The sequence below is a fragment of the Danio aesculapii genome, chromosome 16 (genome assembly GCF_903798145.1).
Source record: "Danio aesculapii chromosome 16, fDanAes4.1, whole genome shotgun sequence".
NCBI classification, from domain to species: domain Eukaryota; kingdom Metazoa; phylum Chordata; class Actinopteri; order Cypriniformes; family Danionidae; genus Danio; species Danio aesculapii.
In genome coordinates, this window is record NC_079450.1 from 41,209,596 (window position 1) to 41,229,950 (window position 20,355).

The window sequence follows — 20,355 nt, forward strand, 5'->3', positions numbered from 1 at the left end:
ATGGCACACCAGACACTCTCTGTGGCGCGGCAGAAACATGAAGTGTCCCGAATCGTCGCGCCACGCATTTTTGAATTCTAAACATAGGTTTCTATCAGGGTACACACAACAGCGCTTCAAGTCTGCAGCAGTCCACGGCGCCCAGCCGTCGACTTGATTGTACCCTGATAGAAACCTATGTTTAGAATTCTAAAACGCAGGCTAGTTAAGATCACAGTGAGCTTCTGGGATCGCGAGAAATGCAAACGGCTGAAGTATAAGGTAGACTCAATGAGAAGTACACATGTTTGCAAACCTACCTAAAGATACAACCAATAATTCCGATTAGAGCGATAATGTGGAAAATATTGATCTTGTGTTGAGCCCAATGAGCCTTGCATCTAAAAATAGAGCTAGGGTGTTCCTTTAGTGATATCGCTTCGACTCACGCTGAAAATGGCGGACGTGAATCAACAAACTGAGGATATGATGACGCGCCTGTTAATCAATATTGGTTTTTATGTTGTTAAATTGAAAAAAAAAACACTGGGTGTGTTTATATCACCCCAATATGACGGTCTATACACCATTCATGCACATATGTCTGTCCAATCAGCTTGAAAAGTAGATTTTTTACCATAAAATGAATGTTGAACTTTCTATTAATAAAAGAATATAATGTACAAAACAGTTTCCACTTAAATATTAATAGCACAACTGTTTACAATCTATATTTTGATCACCCGATCTGCACGTTAGAAGGATCTCTGAAGGATTATGTGACACCAAAGAAATAATGACTGCTGAGAACAAAAAAGTATCTTTAAATATATTTTAATACAAGCAGTTCTAACCATATTCCACAATACTAGTGTTGGGGACACGGTGGCTCAGTGGTTAGCACTTAGGTCACTGGTTCAAATCCCGACTGGGCAAGTTGGCAATCCTGTGTGGAGTTTGCATGTTTTCCCCGTGTCATGTGGGTTTCCTCCAGGTGCTCTGATTTCCTCTACAGTCCAAAGCCATGTGGTATAAGTGAATTGAACAAACTAAATTGTCTGTAATGCATATGTGTGAATGACTCGCTGTGCCGACCCCTGATGAATAAAGCGAAGAAGCAGAAGAAAAATTAATGAATACTAGTGTTTTTATGCTTTTTTTTTCTAAACGCAGCCTTGGTAAACATGGACAAAAACATAAAAAAGTATTACCATCCTCAAAGTTTCAAAACCATATTATGGGGTTACTATTATAAGTGATTTTGAGTAGTCTTTCTGCACCTGTTTTCACTCACATAAAAAAATGACAAAAAAATACTGGAAGAGTCGTTTAAATGGCTTCAGGTCTATATTGCACAAAACATATGACTCATATGGTGCTTAAAGGGCTTACTCACACTATGCTATCCGAACTGTGCCCAGGCACATTTCTCGGTTCGTTTGACAAGTGTGAGTGCTCTGAATCGGGCCCAGGTGCAGTTCAGTTAACCGATCCTGGCCTGGTTGGAAGTTGGTGTGCCAGAGCACGGTTCGGTTGAGCTTTGGCGCAGTGTGCTTATAGTGCAAAGCGTGCCTGAGCCCGAAACTGAAGAAGCGATGTCACTTTTAAGGGACTGTTTTGATATGAATTTATTATCATTCTTACTCTTCAATGAACGGAAACTGTCATAGTATATTAAAGATACAAACCCCCCACTGTACAACAGCTGCACCTTCAGCAAACCTCCTAATACCTGCAGCATGAGGACTATTATCTGTTCGGCAAAATATTTGACTTCGTGGCACTGCATCACAAAAAACTAAAACGATATAACTAAAGCAATGTCTACTGTGCTGAGCGAGAGGACTTCTCTTCTGTTAAACTGAATAGTCGCATCATCGATGACGTAAGCGTGCTTGGGTTCGGTAGGTAAAGATGCAGTGTGAGAAGAATCTCCTGTTTATGTTAAATCTTTTGATATTATTAGGCAACTTTCATAAACACAAGTGTAAATAGTCAGAGAGAAAACCTAACATCTTCCATTTCAAGGTTAATTTAAAAATTTATTTTGAAACTCTTAAAGGACTTTCAAGTCGCAAAGCTACCAGAAGTGTGAATATTCTGTATGGTAAATGTTATGTATACCCGCTCTTGTTCTTTATTTGTTTTGTTTTTTCTCTTTTTTCTTTTTGTTACTTTGTTTACAGATGTTATGCTAAAATGTGAATATCTTATTGTAAGATTTGTTATGCATCTGAATGGAAATATTCAGCAAATACAATGAATAAAAAAAAGATGCAGTGTGAGTGCAGGCCGTCGGGGGAGAGGGGAGGGGGGACAACCGCACTTCGGCATGGTTCAAGTCAACCGTGCTTAGTGAGAGTACTCCCTAATAGTGTCTGCAGTTTGTCAGAATTGATCTGTATGAACCATCACCGCATGTAAAAGAATAAAGTCCATCTTTTGCTTTTCACATGAAGTAATAAATACACTAAATAACAGAATTTTCATTGTTGGGTGGACTATGCCCTAAAAACATAATATAAAAGCATAAATATACATTTGTCTTTATTAGAGCGTCTAAAAAGGGAAGAGCAAGGCCGTCTGGAACAGGAGAAGTGGAAGAGGCGGATGGAAGGAGAAGCAGTGGAGGCTCAAGAGCAGCTGTCTGACATGAGCTTACTCGTCACTGAGCTGAGAGGAAGCCTGAGCCAGAGAGAGAAAGAGATCACCACATTACAGACAAGGTATTCACAAAGTCAGCAGTGAATCTGGGTAAAGTAATCAGGGTTTTCATGGGTCATAGATTTTCTGAATATCAAGGAATTTGAAAAGGTGTATTCCAGACTTTAAAAGTCAGGGAATTTTATATCAGGGATTTAAAATTCCCATTTATCAACATTTCTGATTATTGCGACCAAAATTAAAAAAAATTGGTTGCACATTTTATCAAAATATGAAAATATGTGTAATATTTGTGGCAGTATTTATAACATTTCTTGTGTTGTTTTGCAGTGAAAAATACTCAAATGTACATATCGTAATTCATTAGATTTTTGATCTCAGGAATTAGTCCATGTAATGTATACAAAGAGAACAATAAGACAAACAAAATGAGAAAAAAATGTTACCTCTTAACATAATAAAGCTGACTCTATCGGATCTGATACATGACTTTAAATTATGAAAATAAAAAACTGTTAAAATCGCTTTAAAAACAGCATTAGAAAAATCATGTTCATATTTAAATTATAAATTGTGCTAGGTATGGTGTGCTAGGTGAGCTCTTTCTATATACAAATATGTTATTTAATATAAAACAATGCAGATGGGAAGGAGTTTGAACAGTGTGCTTGTTAGAAAAGGAAAACTGTGCCTTAGTAAATATCAATATAACTTCGCTAAATATTGCACCCTGCTTAATTTACCTTTAAATTCATCTGTTGCAGATTCACTATAGTCTCGAAAGCCATAACAGCTCTTATTTTTCTATTTATTATAAGTCATGAAAATTTCACTTTTTAATCACTGAAAGTCAGTGAATTGAAAATTTTAATTAATCTAATTAATATAAATTAAACCTCTTTATCATTATTATTACTCTGCTGAGTGACTGAAGTTGTTGGTTTGCACTGAATCACGGGTCTGACATTTAATTTTAAACTGACGCCTGCTAGTTATTTTATTTTCAAGATCTGCGGTAAACTGTCTGCTGCTGCTTCCAGTGGTATGCCTATACAGTAGCAATCAGAATTTATAGGCCTCTCTTTGAATTAAATATTTCCCAAATGATGTTTCACAGAGCAAGGAAATTTTCACAGTATGTCTGATAATATTTTTTCTTGTGCAGAAATGTCTTATTTGCTTTATTTCAGCTAGAATAAAAGCAGTTTTTAATTTTGTAAAAACCGTTTTAAGGTCAATGTAAGCAATTTTATTTAGACTGTCTACAGAACAAACCATCTTTATACAATAACTTGCCTAATTACCCTAACCTGCCTAGTTACAGTAACCTGCCTAATTACCCTAACCTAGTCAAGCCTTTAAATGTCACTTTAAGTGTCTTGAAAAATATCTAATAAAATATTATTTACTGTCATCATGGCAAAGATAAAAGAAATCAGTTATTTAAAATGAGTTATTAAAACTATTATGTTTAGAAATGTGTTGAAAAAAATCTTCTCTCCGTTAAACAAAAATTGGGAAAAAAAAATAAACAGGGGGGATAATAATTCAGGGGGGTTTAATAATTCTGATTGCAACTGTAATTGTCACGTAAAATTGTATTTAAGCTCACATCGGGAGCATTTAACACGGAATAAAGCACATAATCTGTACCTGAGGTAGTAGTATATGCTGTTGTTCTGCCACGACATCATGGAAATACAAATTTGTGTGCATTGCCATCACAGATGGTTAAGACAAAAACTCCTTTTTAACATGGAAAATATATCATTTATCACGTCGCAGGGCTGTGTCGCATATTTTTAGGACACAGTGAGAGAAGGAACCTTGAGTAATTCAACTTAAACATGACATGCATTCACTTGCATACACTCTTTCTTAGGCTGGAAGAAGAAGGAGCACGTCGTACAGAGGCTCAGAGAGCCCTGAGAGAGGCCATGTCTCAGGTCTCTGAGCTCAAAGAGGAGGTGGAGAATGAACGAGGGATGAGGGAAAGAGCTGAAAAACAGAGGAGAGATCTTGGAGAGGAGTTAGAGGCTTTGAGGACTGAGCTGGAAGATACTTTGGACACTACAGCTGCTCAGCAAGAACTCAGGTGTGTGCAGTCTCTAACAATATTTAGAGAAAATGTTTACATTTCATTTTTATTAAATACTAAAAATTGAATATTCAGGGTAACTACTTAGAGACTGAGTCATGCAGATAAGAAAACATTTAAGGATAGTTGTTACAGAAAATTACTTTATATTTATATATATATATATATATTAATTTTTAACCGGCTCCGGCTCATTACATCCCTAATTATAGCTCAAATTAATATGAAATATAATTAGCTGACATTAAATGAACGTTTAACTCATTTAATTAGGGCTTCATATGCAGCTTTACTTTTCCTTTGGATATAAATTAATGTGCTACATTCTATTTCAAAATATTTTTCAACAGTACTTAAAATACGATTTAAATTTACTATCAAAATCATTGAATTCTGTAAATTATTTGTACTCATGTCATTACAAATAAAAAATCTCAATTAAGCATAGTTAATTGCTAGATAGGTAAGTGTACTTTTTATATATAGTCATAAAATATTTGGAGTACACTATGAGAACACCTTCAATACAATTTAACCTGCTTCTTTTCAGAAGGGTAGAGTTACCACAGGCATTTATTTAACCAGATTAAGTGTGTTTGTGAATGTTAAGGTCTCGTCGTGAAGCTGAGTTAGGAGAGCTTCAGAGATGTTTAGAGGAAGAAACTCGTCGTCATGAAGCCCAGCTGTCAGAGCTCCGTATCAAACACACTGCTGCCATAGACTCACTTCAGGAGCAACTTGACAACACCAAAAGAGTGAGTCTCTGGGTTTACACCAAATGAATCTTGTTCAAGCGACCTGGAAGCCAGGTTTATACTGGTATTTTGCCAACCTTTGATGTGTGTGTGTGTATGTCTGCAGTCCCGTCAGTCGCTGGAGAAGGCAAAGGCTGTTATGGAGGAGGAGCGCTTGAATCTGAGTGCTGAACTGAAGACTTTACAGGGAGGGAAGATGGAGAGCGAAAGGGGCAGAAAAAGAGCAGAAGGACAGTTACAGGAGCTCAACGCACGCCTCTCGCAGGCAGAGAGAGAAAGAGAAGAGAGAGAGGAACGTCTCAGTAAACTACAGGTAAAATGAAAAACACAGGGTCTTAAAAAGTGTTAAAATGTTTTAAATCTTAAAACCTAAATTTTAGGCTTTAGGAAGTCTTAAATCTACTGAAAAGTTGTGTTGTAGGTCTTAAATCTTTTATTAACAGGCATTAATTTTCCTTTGTTCATCTGTAGCTACCCAATCTGGCCATTAACAGCCATACAATCACTAACAATACATCTCAATAATACTTTTAAATTTTTATTTAAAATAGCATTTATTACTTTCCTTACAGTAACATTTGCTTAAAAGTTCTCGATTTATTTACTGCTGAGCATACTGACCTGACATATATTTTTTGTTATATGTTATTATTAAATTATTATTATTGTAGACTGAAGTAATTGACAGCTATGTTTTGTATTATTCTTGGTAAGGGTTATAGGTAGGGCCAGACAGAATCTGCTGACATTTTTGTAAAGTTTTTACAGAATTTTGTAAAAACAAATCTGCTCATTTATGCAGAATGATTTTGACAGTATTGTATAAAATATAAATGATACGTTTTTGATTTTTATTTGATGTTTACAATGCAAATTCAATTAGATCCACTTATTAGGTAAATATTAGGTAATATTACTAAACTATAATGTAAATAAATCATAGGAACGTTTTCATATTAGTCAATAATATTACTGTAAATGAATTTTGGAAAATTCATGTGGAAATCTGCAGATTCCTGTGCGCAGATTGCGTGTTGGCCTAGTTAAAGGGTTTGTAAATGGATATATTTGAAAATTAATTTAAAAATAAATTCAAACAAATGTATTATTAAATGTATTAAATTTGATTCATTTTTAATAGTGCAAGTGAAAATCTTTTATAATTGGGATATTCGAAAAAAAAATCCTTAGCATTTAACCCTGTATAAGTAAAAAATTCCATTCATAATGTCTTAAAAAGTCTTAAATTTAACTTGATGAAACCTGCAGAAACCCTGAAATGACAGAATTCGAATTCTTTTTTTAATTTATTCATTATTTTCAAAAAGAGAGTCTTAAGAGTCTACCATGTAAACAGCAATTTTTGATTACCTTAACATGACTAAAAAGTCATAATTGAACTAAACAGAACTCAAATTAAGACGTGGATTGTTCTATAGACATGTGAACACCTTAATCAAACTATTACATTTTTGTAGTACTTTTTGTTACATTTTGCTACAGGATGCACACACAGTAGTTGTTAGGCATTTAAGGACAAACAAATGAGGGATTACACTCACATCCACTTTTATCATATTATTGTCTTATTGAATTTCGTCACTTTGGAATTATAAGGTTCTATCTGCGTTCTAAATGATTTTAAGATATTGAGCTTCAAAGTTTTTGCATTCCATATAACAAACAATATGTACGTAACAGTTCTCTTTCATAAATTAACATGACAGAGACCCTAAATGTACTCTAAATGTAAATTATCAAATTTTCTTGTTCAAATTAAGCATATAAGGCTGTGCTAAATATTTTATCCATTGCAGATGTTAATTTTATATAAATAATATGATAATATTTATTACATTTTATTCTTTATATGAACTATTGAATTATATTTGTTAAATTATATGCCCCATGAATTAAATTAAGTATTTGCCCTTCAAGGCTTAATATCAAATTTAAAGATTTTAAAAGAATACAGACGATGACCAAATGACTTTAATAAACAATGAAAAATGTTTCACTGACTATATATAGAAAAATAAAATTTTCACATTTAATATATATATATTTTTTTAATATTTCCTCTCAGTGACGATGTTTACATGGACACCAATAATTCGATTTTAATGCAATTAAGACAATAATCTGATTAAGAGTCTACCATGTAAACTACGATTTTTGATTAGTTTATTCAGATTAAGGTCATAATCGAACTAAAGAGAAATCTAATTAAGACATGTGGAGAATGCCGATTTTAGTGGCATTATTGAAGTGCAGTACATACATGTAAACAGTTTAATCAAACTATTACCGTCATGTAGGACTTTTCGCCATATTTTGCGACAGGATAGTCCACACACACACACACAGACAGCTGTTTGACACTCTTTGCACCTACCGAGTCAGTGCAAACCACAGACACCTGCATTGTGAAATGCAGAGGTTTTTTTCTTCCATTCAGCATGCGCTATGAACTTCCATTAAAACAACTCTTACAACAGTTCATAGTTGCATCCAATATCTTGTTTGTCATGGAGGGCGTGCATGAAATGTTCATGAATGAAAGTGAAAGTGGCAAACTGCAGTTTCGACAAGTCGACAAATTAAAAATAAAGCACCCGAAATTACATTATTCAAATTATGTGCTATAACATAAAACGGGATCATGAAAGGAACATTTAAAAAGCAACTCAGGTAAACACCTTAGTCTTATTATTCGCTTTATTAGATTAAAGCTAATAATTTGATCACTGATGTCCATGTAAACGTAGTCACTGTCAAATAATGCATTTAAATCATCACATTTACACACATGTTTTCAGTTTCATGTTTCTTCTCAATTTTGTGTAGTGCAGCATTATTTAGTTGACTCTGATTTTGGGTTTCTTTCTGGTCAAGTATAAATAAACAGAACATTCGCTGCTTTCCCAGAGATCTGTTGTGGCTGGAAGGACATCCGCTGCGTAAAAACGTGCTGGATAAGTTGGTGGTTCATTCCGCTGTGGTGACCCTGGGTTAATAAAGGGACTAAGTCGAAAAGAAATGAATGAACATTCGCTACTATGAAAGTGTTTTATGTGTGAAGTGAGCATTCAGTACGTTGCTACATCATTGTCAATATCACCATACATTTTGTCTTATAGTAGTTCTGCATCTGGAATAACCATGTAAAGCCAATAAATTTTTGTACATGATAGCCTGGTTAAAACTGATCATTTGTTGGTCCAAGCTAGCATTTGGTTTCCAATGTTACAAACAAGAACTTGACAAGTTTAGGTTAGGTGTAAAATGTGTTGCTGGTTCAAATCTGAAACTGAACTCCAGTGAATCATAAAAACATTCTAACTTTCAAGTTTCTCCCTCTCAGTCAGAGCTTGAGTCTCTGTCCAGCTCCCTCTCCTCATCTGACTCCAAATCTCACCGCCTTCATAAGGAGGTCAGCAGCCTGGAGAGCCAACTGCATGATGTGCAGGTAACTTGTGTGTTTTAATTTGCTCTCTTCCACTACATTTGAATAGGCTCGTGGGACTTATCTGAACTTCTTTGGATGAAACACTTTTATAACATTGCATTAGATGGATGAATAGGATTTAAATCCTCTAGAGAGGTTCTCAGCTCACTCTGATTGTTATTTTATTTTAAAGCATATCTTAGAGACTGTAAATGTAAAGGCCTCTTTAGCAAGCTTATTTTATGAGTGTGTATATGTGTGTGCGTTATCCTTTAGGAGCTACTACAGGAAGAGACACGGCAGAAGTTGGCACTAGGTTCACGTGTACGTGCTCTTGAGGAAGAGAAAGCTGGACTAATGGAGAGATTAGAGGAGGAGGAGGAGAAGACTAGAGAACTTACACGCCAGATTCAGAACCATACACAACAGGTATGCAATCATTTTATGTACACAACAAGAAAACACCTTTTCTGTTTAAACAGTCTTTAACGCGCTGCATGATACATTATGGTTATGTCTCCTTGTAGCTGGCTGATCTGAAGAGGCAGACCGAGGAAGTCAATTCAGCAGTGGAGGCTGGGGAGGAGACCAGGAGAAAGATGCAGAGAGATTTGGAGAACGCCGTACAGAGAGAGAGATCCAAAGAAGAGGAGAAAGAGCGCATAGAGAGACAGAAAGAACGGCTGAGAGAGGAGATAGAGGACATGACCATCGCTCTGCAGAGAGAGAGACAGAACTGCACTGCTCTGGAGAAGAGACAGAAGAAATTTGATCAGGTATGTAACAGAGGTAAATGGATGAAGAAAAGAATGTTTTATTGGTTAGACTGACTTGTAGATAAATGGACAGGTTCACTGAATGGATGGATGAATGGATTAAATGGATTAAATGGATTTGATGGATGGATGGATAGTTTGAGTGTTGGATGGATGGATTGATAGTTTGACTTTTGGATGGATTGATGGATAGTTTGAGTGTTGGATGTATGGATAGATGGATGGATGGATGGATAGTTTGACTTTTGGATGGATGGATAGTTTGAGTGTTGCATGGATGGGATGGATGGATACATTGCCTGACTGAATGAATGAATGAATGAATGAATAAGTATAGATAAACTGGTGGATGATGAACTCACTGGATCAGTGAACAAATGGATTGAGAGTTTGGTGAGTTTATGGATGGATTGATTGATTGTTCAGATGGTTGGAAGTATAAACAGATTGACTGGTGCATGGATGGAATAGATGGAATGACTGCATTGACTTTGGTTGTACTGAATGATTAGATAAATATTTCGAAAAATGGATGCTGGGTTAATGGATAGATGGATTTACTAGTGGATGATACACTGAAAAAAGTGACACTAAGTACATTTTTGTATTGGATTAAGTAAAAAATCAAGGTTTCTGGTTTTAAAGTGTTTTAAATAATCTGCCTTAAAGCAAAAAATAAACCCTGAAAAATTTAAAGCCTTAGTTTTTCTCAAAGTAATATTTTTACTTAAAACCAGCAGTCATTTGACCACATGAAAAAATACTGCTATTCAGGTTTTATGCATTTCTAATGTAATTTTGATTACCATCTTGCATGACATTTATTGCAATACTGAAAGCGCAAGCAGATAAATGAAAATAACTTAAATAATATATATATATAAAGTTTAACCTGTTGCTATAAAATCAATCTGCTGCAGCTGTGGTGTTGCTGTGAGGTTAATCTAGCATAAACACACCAATCCTATAAAATAAATTATTTAAGGGCTGATAGCTTTTCATTTGCATGTTGTTGTTTTTATTATTTAAAACTACTATTTTATCTTCTGTGGGTTATGGTTAAAATATGGTAATTCTAAAGGTTTAGAAATCCATTAAAAATAGACATGAAAATAAACGTTTAAATATCACCAAGTGACTCCCCGTCGTTGTCCCGCGACTGGTGTAGATGAATGAATGAATTGATTGGTGTATGGGTGGATGAGTTGATCGATTGGCTGGCAAATAGATAGTTATGCTGACTGAGTGTATGCTAAGTGTATGCACAGGTGGATAGAGGGATTAAGGGGTATGTATGGATGAAGAAATGGACATATTACCAGAATGGATGGATGGGCTGACTTGTGGATTAATGGGTTGATTGGCTGGATGGAATCGGTCGAATCAGCTGGTGTATGGAAGAGTGGATAGATAGATGGATTGATAAATGATACTGATTAAATGGCATAAGTCGATATTCAGTGAATGAGGAGACAAGTAGATGCATTAAACAGTGTTTCTCAACCATGTTCCAGGAGGACCACCAGCTCTGCCCATTTTCCATATCTCCTTAACCAAACACTCTTAATTCAGATCATCAGCTCATTAGCAGAGACTAAAAGACCTGTAATGGGTGTGACAGACAAAGGAAACATCCAAAACATGCAGTGCTGGTGGTCCTCCTGGAACGTTGGTTGAGTAGCACCGCATTTTAAGGAATAGTTAAACTAATATTTGTAAGTTTAATGGTGCAGCAGTGTACTGTATCTCTGAATATTACCCACCCTTTGACCTTCAACCTTTAGTGTCTGGCAGAGGAGAAGGCAGTGAGTGCTCGGCTGCAGGAGGAACGTGACCGCGCTGAAGCAGAGAGTCGAGAGAAGGAGACGCGCTTCCTGTCTCTCTCTAGAGCATTGCAGGAAGCAACAGAGCAGAGAGATGAATTGGAGAGAACCAATAAGCAGCTTCGCCTGGAGATGGAGCAGCTGGTCAATGCCCAAGATGATGTCGGCAAAAATGTACAGTTTGCTTTTTTTACCATACTTCTTGCATAGTTCATGAACATGTGCTGCACTGTTTGAAAATAAATAAAAATAGTTAATTGATTCTTCAGTATGTACATTCAAGCCCAAAATTATTCATACCCCTGACAAATTCTGACTTAATGTTACTTTTATTCAACCAAGTTTTTTTTTTTTTAATTGAAAATGACATAGGCTTCTCCCAAAAGATAGTAAGATGATGTGTATACATATATATTTTTTCTCAGCATTTATTTATATTTGAACAAATACTTTAAGTCTGAATTTTCTTAAGAATATGATTCATATTCGTATATAATTTTTTACCTACCCTTTTTGCCCATATTATTTGGCCTCCTCAGGTCCATGAGCTGGAGCGTTCTCGGCGGGCTTTGGAAACAGAGGCGCAGTCTCTGAAAGAACAGACGCAGGAGTTGGAGGATGAGTTGGGAGAGGCGGAGAACGCTCGTCTCCGACTGGAGGTCACACTTCAGGCCCTCAGAGCTCAGTTTGAACGAGAGATCAGCACCAAGGAGGAGAAAGGAGAAGAAAAGAGGAGGGCACTCAACAAACAGGTAAATATCTCCATCAGAATGAAGGAGTTATGGGTTGAAATAATGCACTGTAAAACTAAGTTAAAGTACTGTAACTCAAACCATTTAAGGAAACCGATTGCAACAAACCATTTAAGTTCAAAAACTAATCCTAATGAGTACTGTGAACTTAATCCATTTGAGTAAACAAATCAATCTGAGCACATTAAACCCTAATAAATGAAGAGAACTCAAATAACCTGAGTACTGTAAAATCCAATAAGTTAAGGCAACTCAAACCGTTTGAGGAAACCGATTGCTACAAACCATTTGAGTAAAAAAAAAACTAATCTATATAGTACTGTGAACTTACTCCATTTAAGTTTAAGTAATGAGGTATTATTTAATTAACTCATTACCTTCAACACTGAGTTCAAAACTCTTTTCAAATGAGTAGAATTAACTGTTAGTCAATTTTGAGTTAACTACACTAATTTCATTTGATAAAGTTGACTGTTGGGTTTTACAGTGTGTTTTAAGAATTTCAGACCTCCTTTCTCTCCTACTCTACATTGTAAAAATGCAGGGTTTCCCACAATTTCCTTCATGTTGTTTCAACAAAAAGTTAACTTAATCAGTTTTACAAATTTAAGTGGATTGAACATTACAAAAATTAGTTGTCCCCCCCTAAAAAATCTTAAGAATTGTGTTGTCTCATTTAAAATAAGCAGTTTAAACAAGCAGCAAAAGTATTTTTTTCAGTGTATATTTGATTCCTTACCTTTCTTCATTTGTTTGTTCAGGTACGAGAACTTGAAACAATGCTTGAGGAGGAGAAGACTCAAAGAGCTCAGGCTTTGACTGTTAAGAAACAACTGGAGACAGAGCTGCAAGAGGCAGAGGCTCAGGTGGAAGCAGCCAATCGGGGCAGAGAAGAAGCGTTTCGCCAGATGAAACGTCTCCAGGTTTGTCAGTTTCATTAATCGTTATATAATCGTGTATACAGTTGAAGTCAGAATTATTAGCCCCCCTTTGAATTTTTTTTTTATATTTCCCAAAATATGTTTAACAGAGCAAGGAAATTTCTACAGTATGTTTGATAATATTTTTTTCTTTTGGAGAAAGTCTTATTTGTTTTATTTTGGCTAGAATAAAAGCAGTTTAAATTTTTAAATTTGAGCCCCTTTGAGCTATATTTTTTTCAATAGTCTAAAGAACAAACCATCACTAAACAATAACTTGCCTAATTACCCTAACCTGCCTAGTTAACCTAATTAACCTAGTTAAGCCTTTAAATGTCACTTTAAGCTGAATAGAAGTGTCTTGAAAATGTATAGTAAAATATGATTTACTGTCATCATGGTAAAGATAAAATAAAACAGTTATTAGAAACGAGTTATTAAAACTATTATGTTTAGAAATGTGTTGAAAAAAATCTTCTCTCCGTTAAACAGAAAAATAGGGGGAAAAAAACCCAGGGGTGCTAATAATTCTGGGGGCTAATATACTGCCCATGTAAAAAGTAAACCCTTAGATCAACTATAAAAATTACTTCAACTTGCTACACCTAATAGATTTAATATTTTAACTTAATTTATTAGTTTTCAGTAATAGATTAGGTAAAAAAAAAATAATAATAATTTATTTTTAGTTTAACTAGTTAGCATTACAGCTGGAATTCATGTGTTACACATTCATTGTTCATTTGTTTATATAATTGATTCAGGAACCTGATTTTGCTCATAGGATGACAGTTGTAAAGCCCTGATGTAAATATTTGGTGTGTTCCTGTGTGTTTTTTAAGACTCAGATGAAGGAGCTTATTCGTGAGCTTGACGAAACCAAGTTGGCTCGAGATGAGATTGTTGCCCAATCAAAGGACAGCGAAAAACGTCTGCAGACACTGGAGGCAGAACTATTGCAGCTGACAGAGGTGTGTTAACCTGACATTGCAACTCATTATAACTGTAAGCTTCTTCCTCATTTTTATCTTTCTATTCTTTGTTGTTTTGATAGGATCTGTCTGTTTCTGAGAGGCAGAAGAGGCAAGCCCAGCAGGAAAGAGATGAAATGGCAGATGAAATCATCAACAGTGCAACTGGAAAGTCAGTATCAGTTTATGATCATTGTTTTTCTTTTGCATTGTTCTTCTTTTATACAGACAAATTGTAGTCATTGAGCAACCCTGGAGAAAAAAGATGGTTTCAACAACTATACTAATCGCACAATTGTTTGTTGGCCAATATTGATAATAATAAAAGATATTCAAATATCAAGTGGAGCAAGTGGACCAAGAAAGACAGCAAGAAACAAATGCTATAGTCAAATGAACAATTGTCCTTCCAAACCCTGTAGTTTTCTTATTTAAATGTCAATAACACTTTTATTTATACGTATACAATTGCTTTTTTATATATGTAGATAATAATAATAAATAAAATATGTATAAAAATAATAAAATATATTCAAATATCTACAGTGATTTCTGAAGTACCATTTGGCACTGAAGATTACAAATAATAATATCTGTAAACTCAAATTGCCCTCACAGGAATAATTGCATTTACAAAACAAAACCCAACTAAACTAAACTAAACTGAACTAAACTAAACTAAACTAAACTAAACTAAACTAAACTAAACTAAACTAAACTAAACTAAACTAAACTAAACTAAACTAAACTAAACTAAACTAAATAAAAATATAAAATAAAATACATGTAGATAATAATAATAATAATAAATAAAATATATATACCAATAATAAAATATATTCAAATATCTACAGCGATTTCTAAAGTATCATTTGGAAAAATTTTTAATAAAAAATAAAATAAAATGAAATATAAAATAAAATAAAGTATAAAATAAAATATAAAATACAATATAAAATAAAAAAAATTTATAAAATAAAATATAAAATAAAATAAAATACAATCAAATTAATGAAACTCGAAAAAATAAAATAGTTACTGCAGCAACAGCTTTGGAAACTTTAAAAACATTTTTAAAAATAAAACACGTCATCGCTTACAATCCCTGCAGTGCATTTAATGTAGTCCACATTTTAGAATCCAGAGCTACCTTTACATCCAGTCAGTTCCCAAAAGAATTCAATTAATGCCCTGCATTAAAAAACGTTTTATCTAAGATATAAGTATAAAATATATAAATGCCAGTATTATCGCTAATGTTTAGTTTTATTGTGAACTTTGAATGTTTAATGCTGTTTTCCATTTAGATCTGCTCTTTTTGATGAGAAGCGGCGCCTTGAAACTAGAATCACTCAGATGGAGGAAGAGTTAGAAGAGGCACAGAGCAATGCTGAACTACTAGCTGAGAGGCAGAGGAAGAGCACCTTACAGGTACACAAAGAAGCAGACACACGTTACCTGTCTTTAACTAAACCTTAACCATCATAATAACTATCACATACAAACACAAAGATGAAGCCCTCTACATCTGTTTTGTTCTGTTAGATTGAAACACTTACAGTCCAGTTATCTGGAGAAAGGACACTAGCGCAGAAGAGTGAAGGTGCGCGAGAGACTCTGGAGAGGCAGAATAAAGAGTTAAAGACTCGTCTCAGTGAGATGGAGGGAGCTGTGAAGGGGAAACATCGCCTCAGCGTCGCTGCCCTGGAGGCTAAGATCGAATCGATGGAGGAACAAGTGGAGCAAGAAAGACAGTAAGAAACAAATGCGCTGGTCAAATGAACAAACCCTTTTTTTTCTAATTTGCAAGTCAATATCACTTTAATTATATACCACACTTATTTGTACATGTAGATTAGTTCTACAAAGATAATAGTGTAATTTGTAAGCTCAATTTACTTCATTAATTTTTTGTTTAAAGCCTGTCAATATTTGTAATAATAAATTATGTTGTCATTATTCAGGTTTTTTCATATCAATAACTGTCAGTGTTGTAAAGTGCCATTCTGTCAATTCCTATTATGATAGAGTCAGTAATCCATATTATTACTGAATTTTAATTGTCTGGTGAACCACTCATAGACACACATGCATGCTTGTATATATATCTTTATGGGGACTATGCCCTAAACATAACTCTACCCCCAATCCCAACGCTCAGAGAAAACAATCAGCATTATTACAATTTAAAATGCTTTATTCTGGGTTATTTATGACCCATTTTCCTCATGGGGACCAAAAAAGTGTCAAAATTTACTGGTATAGCTGTAATTATGGGGACACACTCACAAAAAATAGCAGATTGTCAAAAGTGCTTTTATTTTTTGTGTTGGAATATCTAGTCAATTCCATGCGTGTTCAGTAAAAAAGGTCAGGAGAGGGTTTTCTTCAATGTCAAAAATATTAGTAAATTATTGGATACAAATGAATAATTAGATTCACAGAATTCTGTTATCCTCAATGCAATGCAAGAGGTGCACAACAACTTTCATTTCCTGATTTGAGCTTTTGTACACAGCTTATATTAACAGGTGGAGTTTAGTGGAATTCGTCACTTGTCAATCATTCCCCAGTCCTCCATTGGCCGCACCCATACATACATCCTCTTTTTCTACAAATTCTCTGCACAACATTAAAAGCTTAAGACTTTCTAAACTGCACATATTCTGTGTTCAGTTTCAACTCATCTCTGCTAACAGGAAGTTTATCTGCAGAGCTCAAGATAATTTTAGACAATCAGGCCTTTGCATTTCTATCAGCTTCATCAAAACTGCTTCAATAGTATGCAAGGCATATCACACTCTAGAGATGAAGTTTAGTTAATATATCACCTTTAAGCAATACAAATACAATTGTTTAATGAAAAGTAAAAAAGACAAAAAATATATTCCTTTTTCACAACAAATGCAACCCTCTAAAAAGACAAGTAATCGTTCAAAGAAAAATAAAAGTTTATCATGAATAAACTGAAAATATTCACTGAAAATAAATCTTGACAGCCATTGTTACCATTACATTTTCATTGTACTGTATGGTCAAGTGCATACCGCTGAAAAAGCAAGAAAATGATGACTGAATTTTGAAGTGAATTAATCTTTTAAGCATCTACAATCCTTAAGCACTTGAAAGCACATTGTGACTGTTGTGTATTTTGTGTTCCTTTCTTTAGAGAGCGAGCCATGGCCAATAAGCTGGTGAGGAAAACAGAGAAGAAACTGAAAGAAGTTGTGATGCAAGTGGAGGATGAAAGAAGGCATGCAGATCAATATAGAGAGCAGGTACTTCGTAAAAACTTCATCACCAAACCTTCACAGCCTGACTTGAAAAATGGCTCAAAAAGGAGGCCATCATCAGCTGTTTTCATTTACTCATCCCCATGTTGTTACTACCTATTTCTTTATTTCTGTGGAACACAATGAAGGACATTTTTTAGAATCTTGGTGCCCACCAATAGTTTTGGTTCCCATTTTCCCATAACAACATATTAAACAGAACAAAACCAGTTTAATTAGTAACATGTAAACTAACGTTCTTGTTTTGTCGATTTAGATTTTTATAACCAATTAATAATATAATATAATATAATATAATATAATATAATATAATATAATATAATATAATATAATATAATATAATATAATATAATATAATATAATATAATATAATATAATAATTAATATAATAATTAATATAATATAATATAATATAATATAATATAATATAATATAATATAATATAATATAATATAATATAATATAATATAATATAATGTCATGGTTGTAGGTGGGGAAAATGATGGGTTTTTATTCATAATAAAATAAAATAAACAGCAAAACATTAAGATTTAGCTGCTGAGTCATGCGATCTCTGTCTGACTGCATTTGGGGGTTCTTCACCTATATTACTCAAAACTTCATATCTGTTCTGAAGCTGTACTTGAGTTCAAGCTGTATTTGGGGTAGAGGATGCTAATGCAGCAGCGTATGATCTTCGTGATCTGACCCCCGAGTATCTTTTGGTCTCACACCTTGATTATGCCATCAGTTATCATGCTGTTTTTCTTTGCTCAAAACAGTAGCTGGAACAGATTTACAGGACTCACCGACTGTATGATGTGGGGGTCCACGGTGAAGCGGTCCTGTGTGATCCAGCAGTTCTGGTTGGATCGCAAGTAACTTTGTTTCAAGAACTGCGAACTTTTGTAAAAGTCTGTGGCAGTTTGTGCAGCAGGGAGATTCTAAATCAATCCAATCCAGAGGCATTTTTGCAGCCATGTTTACCGTCTCAGGAATGTAAGCAGCTGGTATCGAGAGAATTGTTTAGTCGATAATTCGGTAAAGTTACATGTTACGATGTTGATCTTCAAGCTGTGTTGTTTGAGCACTGTGCTGATAAGAACAAACACAAACACCAGAACAAACACAAACACCAGGACGAGAGCACGCATCCTGAGCACGTATCCCAAGCACGCCCGAGTGTGGCCAAGACGGAGACAGACAAGAATAAGAATGCTCAACCCGAGAAAACTCAAGCAGATCACAGAGGACAGGACTAATGTCTCCACCAAAGGAAGAATTGACAAGACCGAAGTGACAGAATCCTGATAATATAATATAATATAATATAATATAATATAATATAATATAATATAATATAATATAATATAATATAATATAATATAATATAATATAATATAATATAACATAATATAATATAATATAATATAATATAACATAATATAATATAATATAATATAATATAATATAATATAATATAATATAATATAATATAACATAATATAATATAATATAATATAATATAATATAACATAATATAATATAATATAATATAATATAATATAATATAGTATTTTTTTCCAGAACTAAAAAGCATTAGGAAATGATAATTAGACTAATAATTGACAGCTTTTACAATTTACAGTTTTACAGAATTTAATACATGAAACTAGTTGTTTTGCTGTTTGCGCAAATCTTTCAAAAGCTATTTTTGCATTTTATTAAACTTATTATTAGGTTTGTTTGGATAAATCTAACCAAATCATCTAGCTTGAGTTAAATCACATTAAAACAATCAATTCAAATGATCAAATTATAACTTTTAAAAAAATGGACTCATCCCAAAATCTCATTCAAATTATTTATTTATTTATTGCATTTTCCTTTCACAATATATAACCCTGCATGCTACAAAAGAGTCTGGATTACATAATGTATGGTATGTAGCTAATCTTTTATAGTCTGCTTTCGTTTATATGACTTACGTTCGGGCTGTACCGCTGTGGTTAGTGGGTTACACTTGAATTTCTACATTATAAAATCTCTCTATCTTTGTAGTTGGATAAGTCCATGGGGCGTCTCCGTCAACTGAAGAGGCAGCTAGAGGAGGTGGAGGAAGAGAACTCTCGCTCCAATGCCCAGCGCAGGAAACTACAGCGAGAGCTGGAGGAAATGAGCGACAGCATGCAGAGCATGAACCGCGAGCTCAACACTCTCCGCTCCCAACTCAGGTAAGGATGATGAAGGTTATGACAATGTGTTTGCCATTTTGCGTATAGAGAAAAAACCAACAACAAGCAAGATTTTTTTTGCTTGGATCAGGCCCATCATTTCCTGCAAATGAATATACTGTATATAGTGTTTAATATAACCAAATTCTATATTACTAATATATATGACTAATGTATATTACTTATATATAATATATATGTAGTTAAATTTTTTCAGACTCCTATAACGGTCATAACAACAAACATATACTTAGTTTTTAAGAGTCTACTGTAAATCTTATCGACCAAAACTAGATTATCACTAAATCCAAAATTGCTGGTCACTGAAATTTGATTTATTGGATTTTTAGTGTGAAACGTTTTTTTGTTGTTTTTAAATTAATTTGCTATCAATGTACTTCATGTTATACTGCATGTTTCATTCACTCATTTACTCATCTAATCTGTCTGATTGTGTGTCCATCTATATTTGTGCGTTTGTCTCCTACACCCACACAGCATCACAGAACGCCAGAAGTCAGAACAGTAGGTTTTCATGTGTGAACATACTGTACATAGATAAAGTGTCAGCCTATGTTTGTTTTCCTCTATGGGCATTTCCCTGTCTCCTCTTGATTCTGTTGTTGTTTCAAGGTTTCCTGC

General features: G+C 34.2%; 1 protein-coding gene across 2 annotated transcripts in view; it reads left to right on the top strand.

Moving 5' to 3' along the window:
• The window catches only part of myh14 (myosin, heavy chain 14, non-muscle), a 94,099-nt gene that overhangs the window by 66,763 nt on the left and 6,981 nt on the right, over positions 1–20,355 (top strand). The window contains exons 28-44 of one of the 2 annotated variants that reach the window (XM_056474837.1): positions 2,534–2,705; positions 4,526–4,738; positions 5,352–5,496; positions 5,603–5,809; positions 8,861–8,965; positions 9,221–9,373; positions 9,472–9,720; positions 11,505–11,717; positions 12,083–12,295; positions 13,057–13,218; positions 14,058–14,186; positions 14,270–14,358; positions 15,494–15,617; positions 15,732–15,940; positions 17,356–17,464; positions 19,541–19,713; positions 20,212–20,238. In XM_056474837.1, coding sequence (XP_056330812.1) covers positions 2,534–2,705; positions 4,526–4,738; positions 5,352–5,496; positions 5,603–5,809; positions 8,861–8,965; positions 9,221–9,373; positions 9,472–9,720; positions 11,505–11,717; positions 12,083–12,295; positions 13,057–13,218; positions 14,058–14,186; positions 14,270–14,358; positions 15,494–15,617; positions 15,732–15,940; positions 17,356–17,464; positions 19,541–19,713; positions 20,212–20,238 — 2,692 coding nt within the window. The remainder of the gene's footprint in view (positions 1–2,533; positions 2,706–4,525; positions 4,739–5,351; positions 5,497–5,602; positions 5,810–8,860; positions 8,966–9,220; positions 9,374–9,471; positions 9,721–11,504; positions 11,718–12,082; positions 12,296–13,056; positions 13,219–14,057; positions 14,187–14,269; positions 14,359–15,493; positions 15,618–15,731; positions 15,941–17,355; positions 17,465–19,540; positions 19,714–20,211; positions 20,239–20,355) is intronic. The other variant, XM_056474838.1, reaches the window with a different exon arrangement.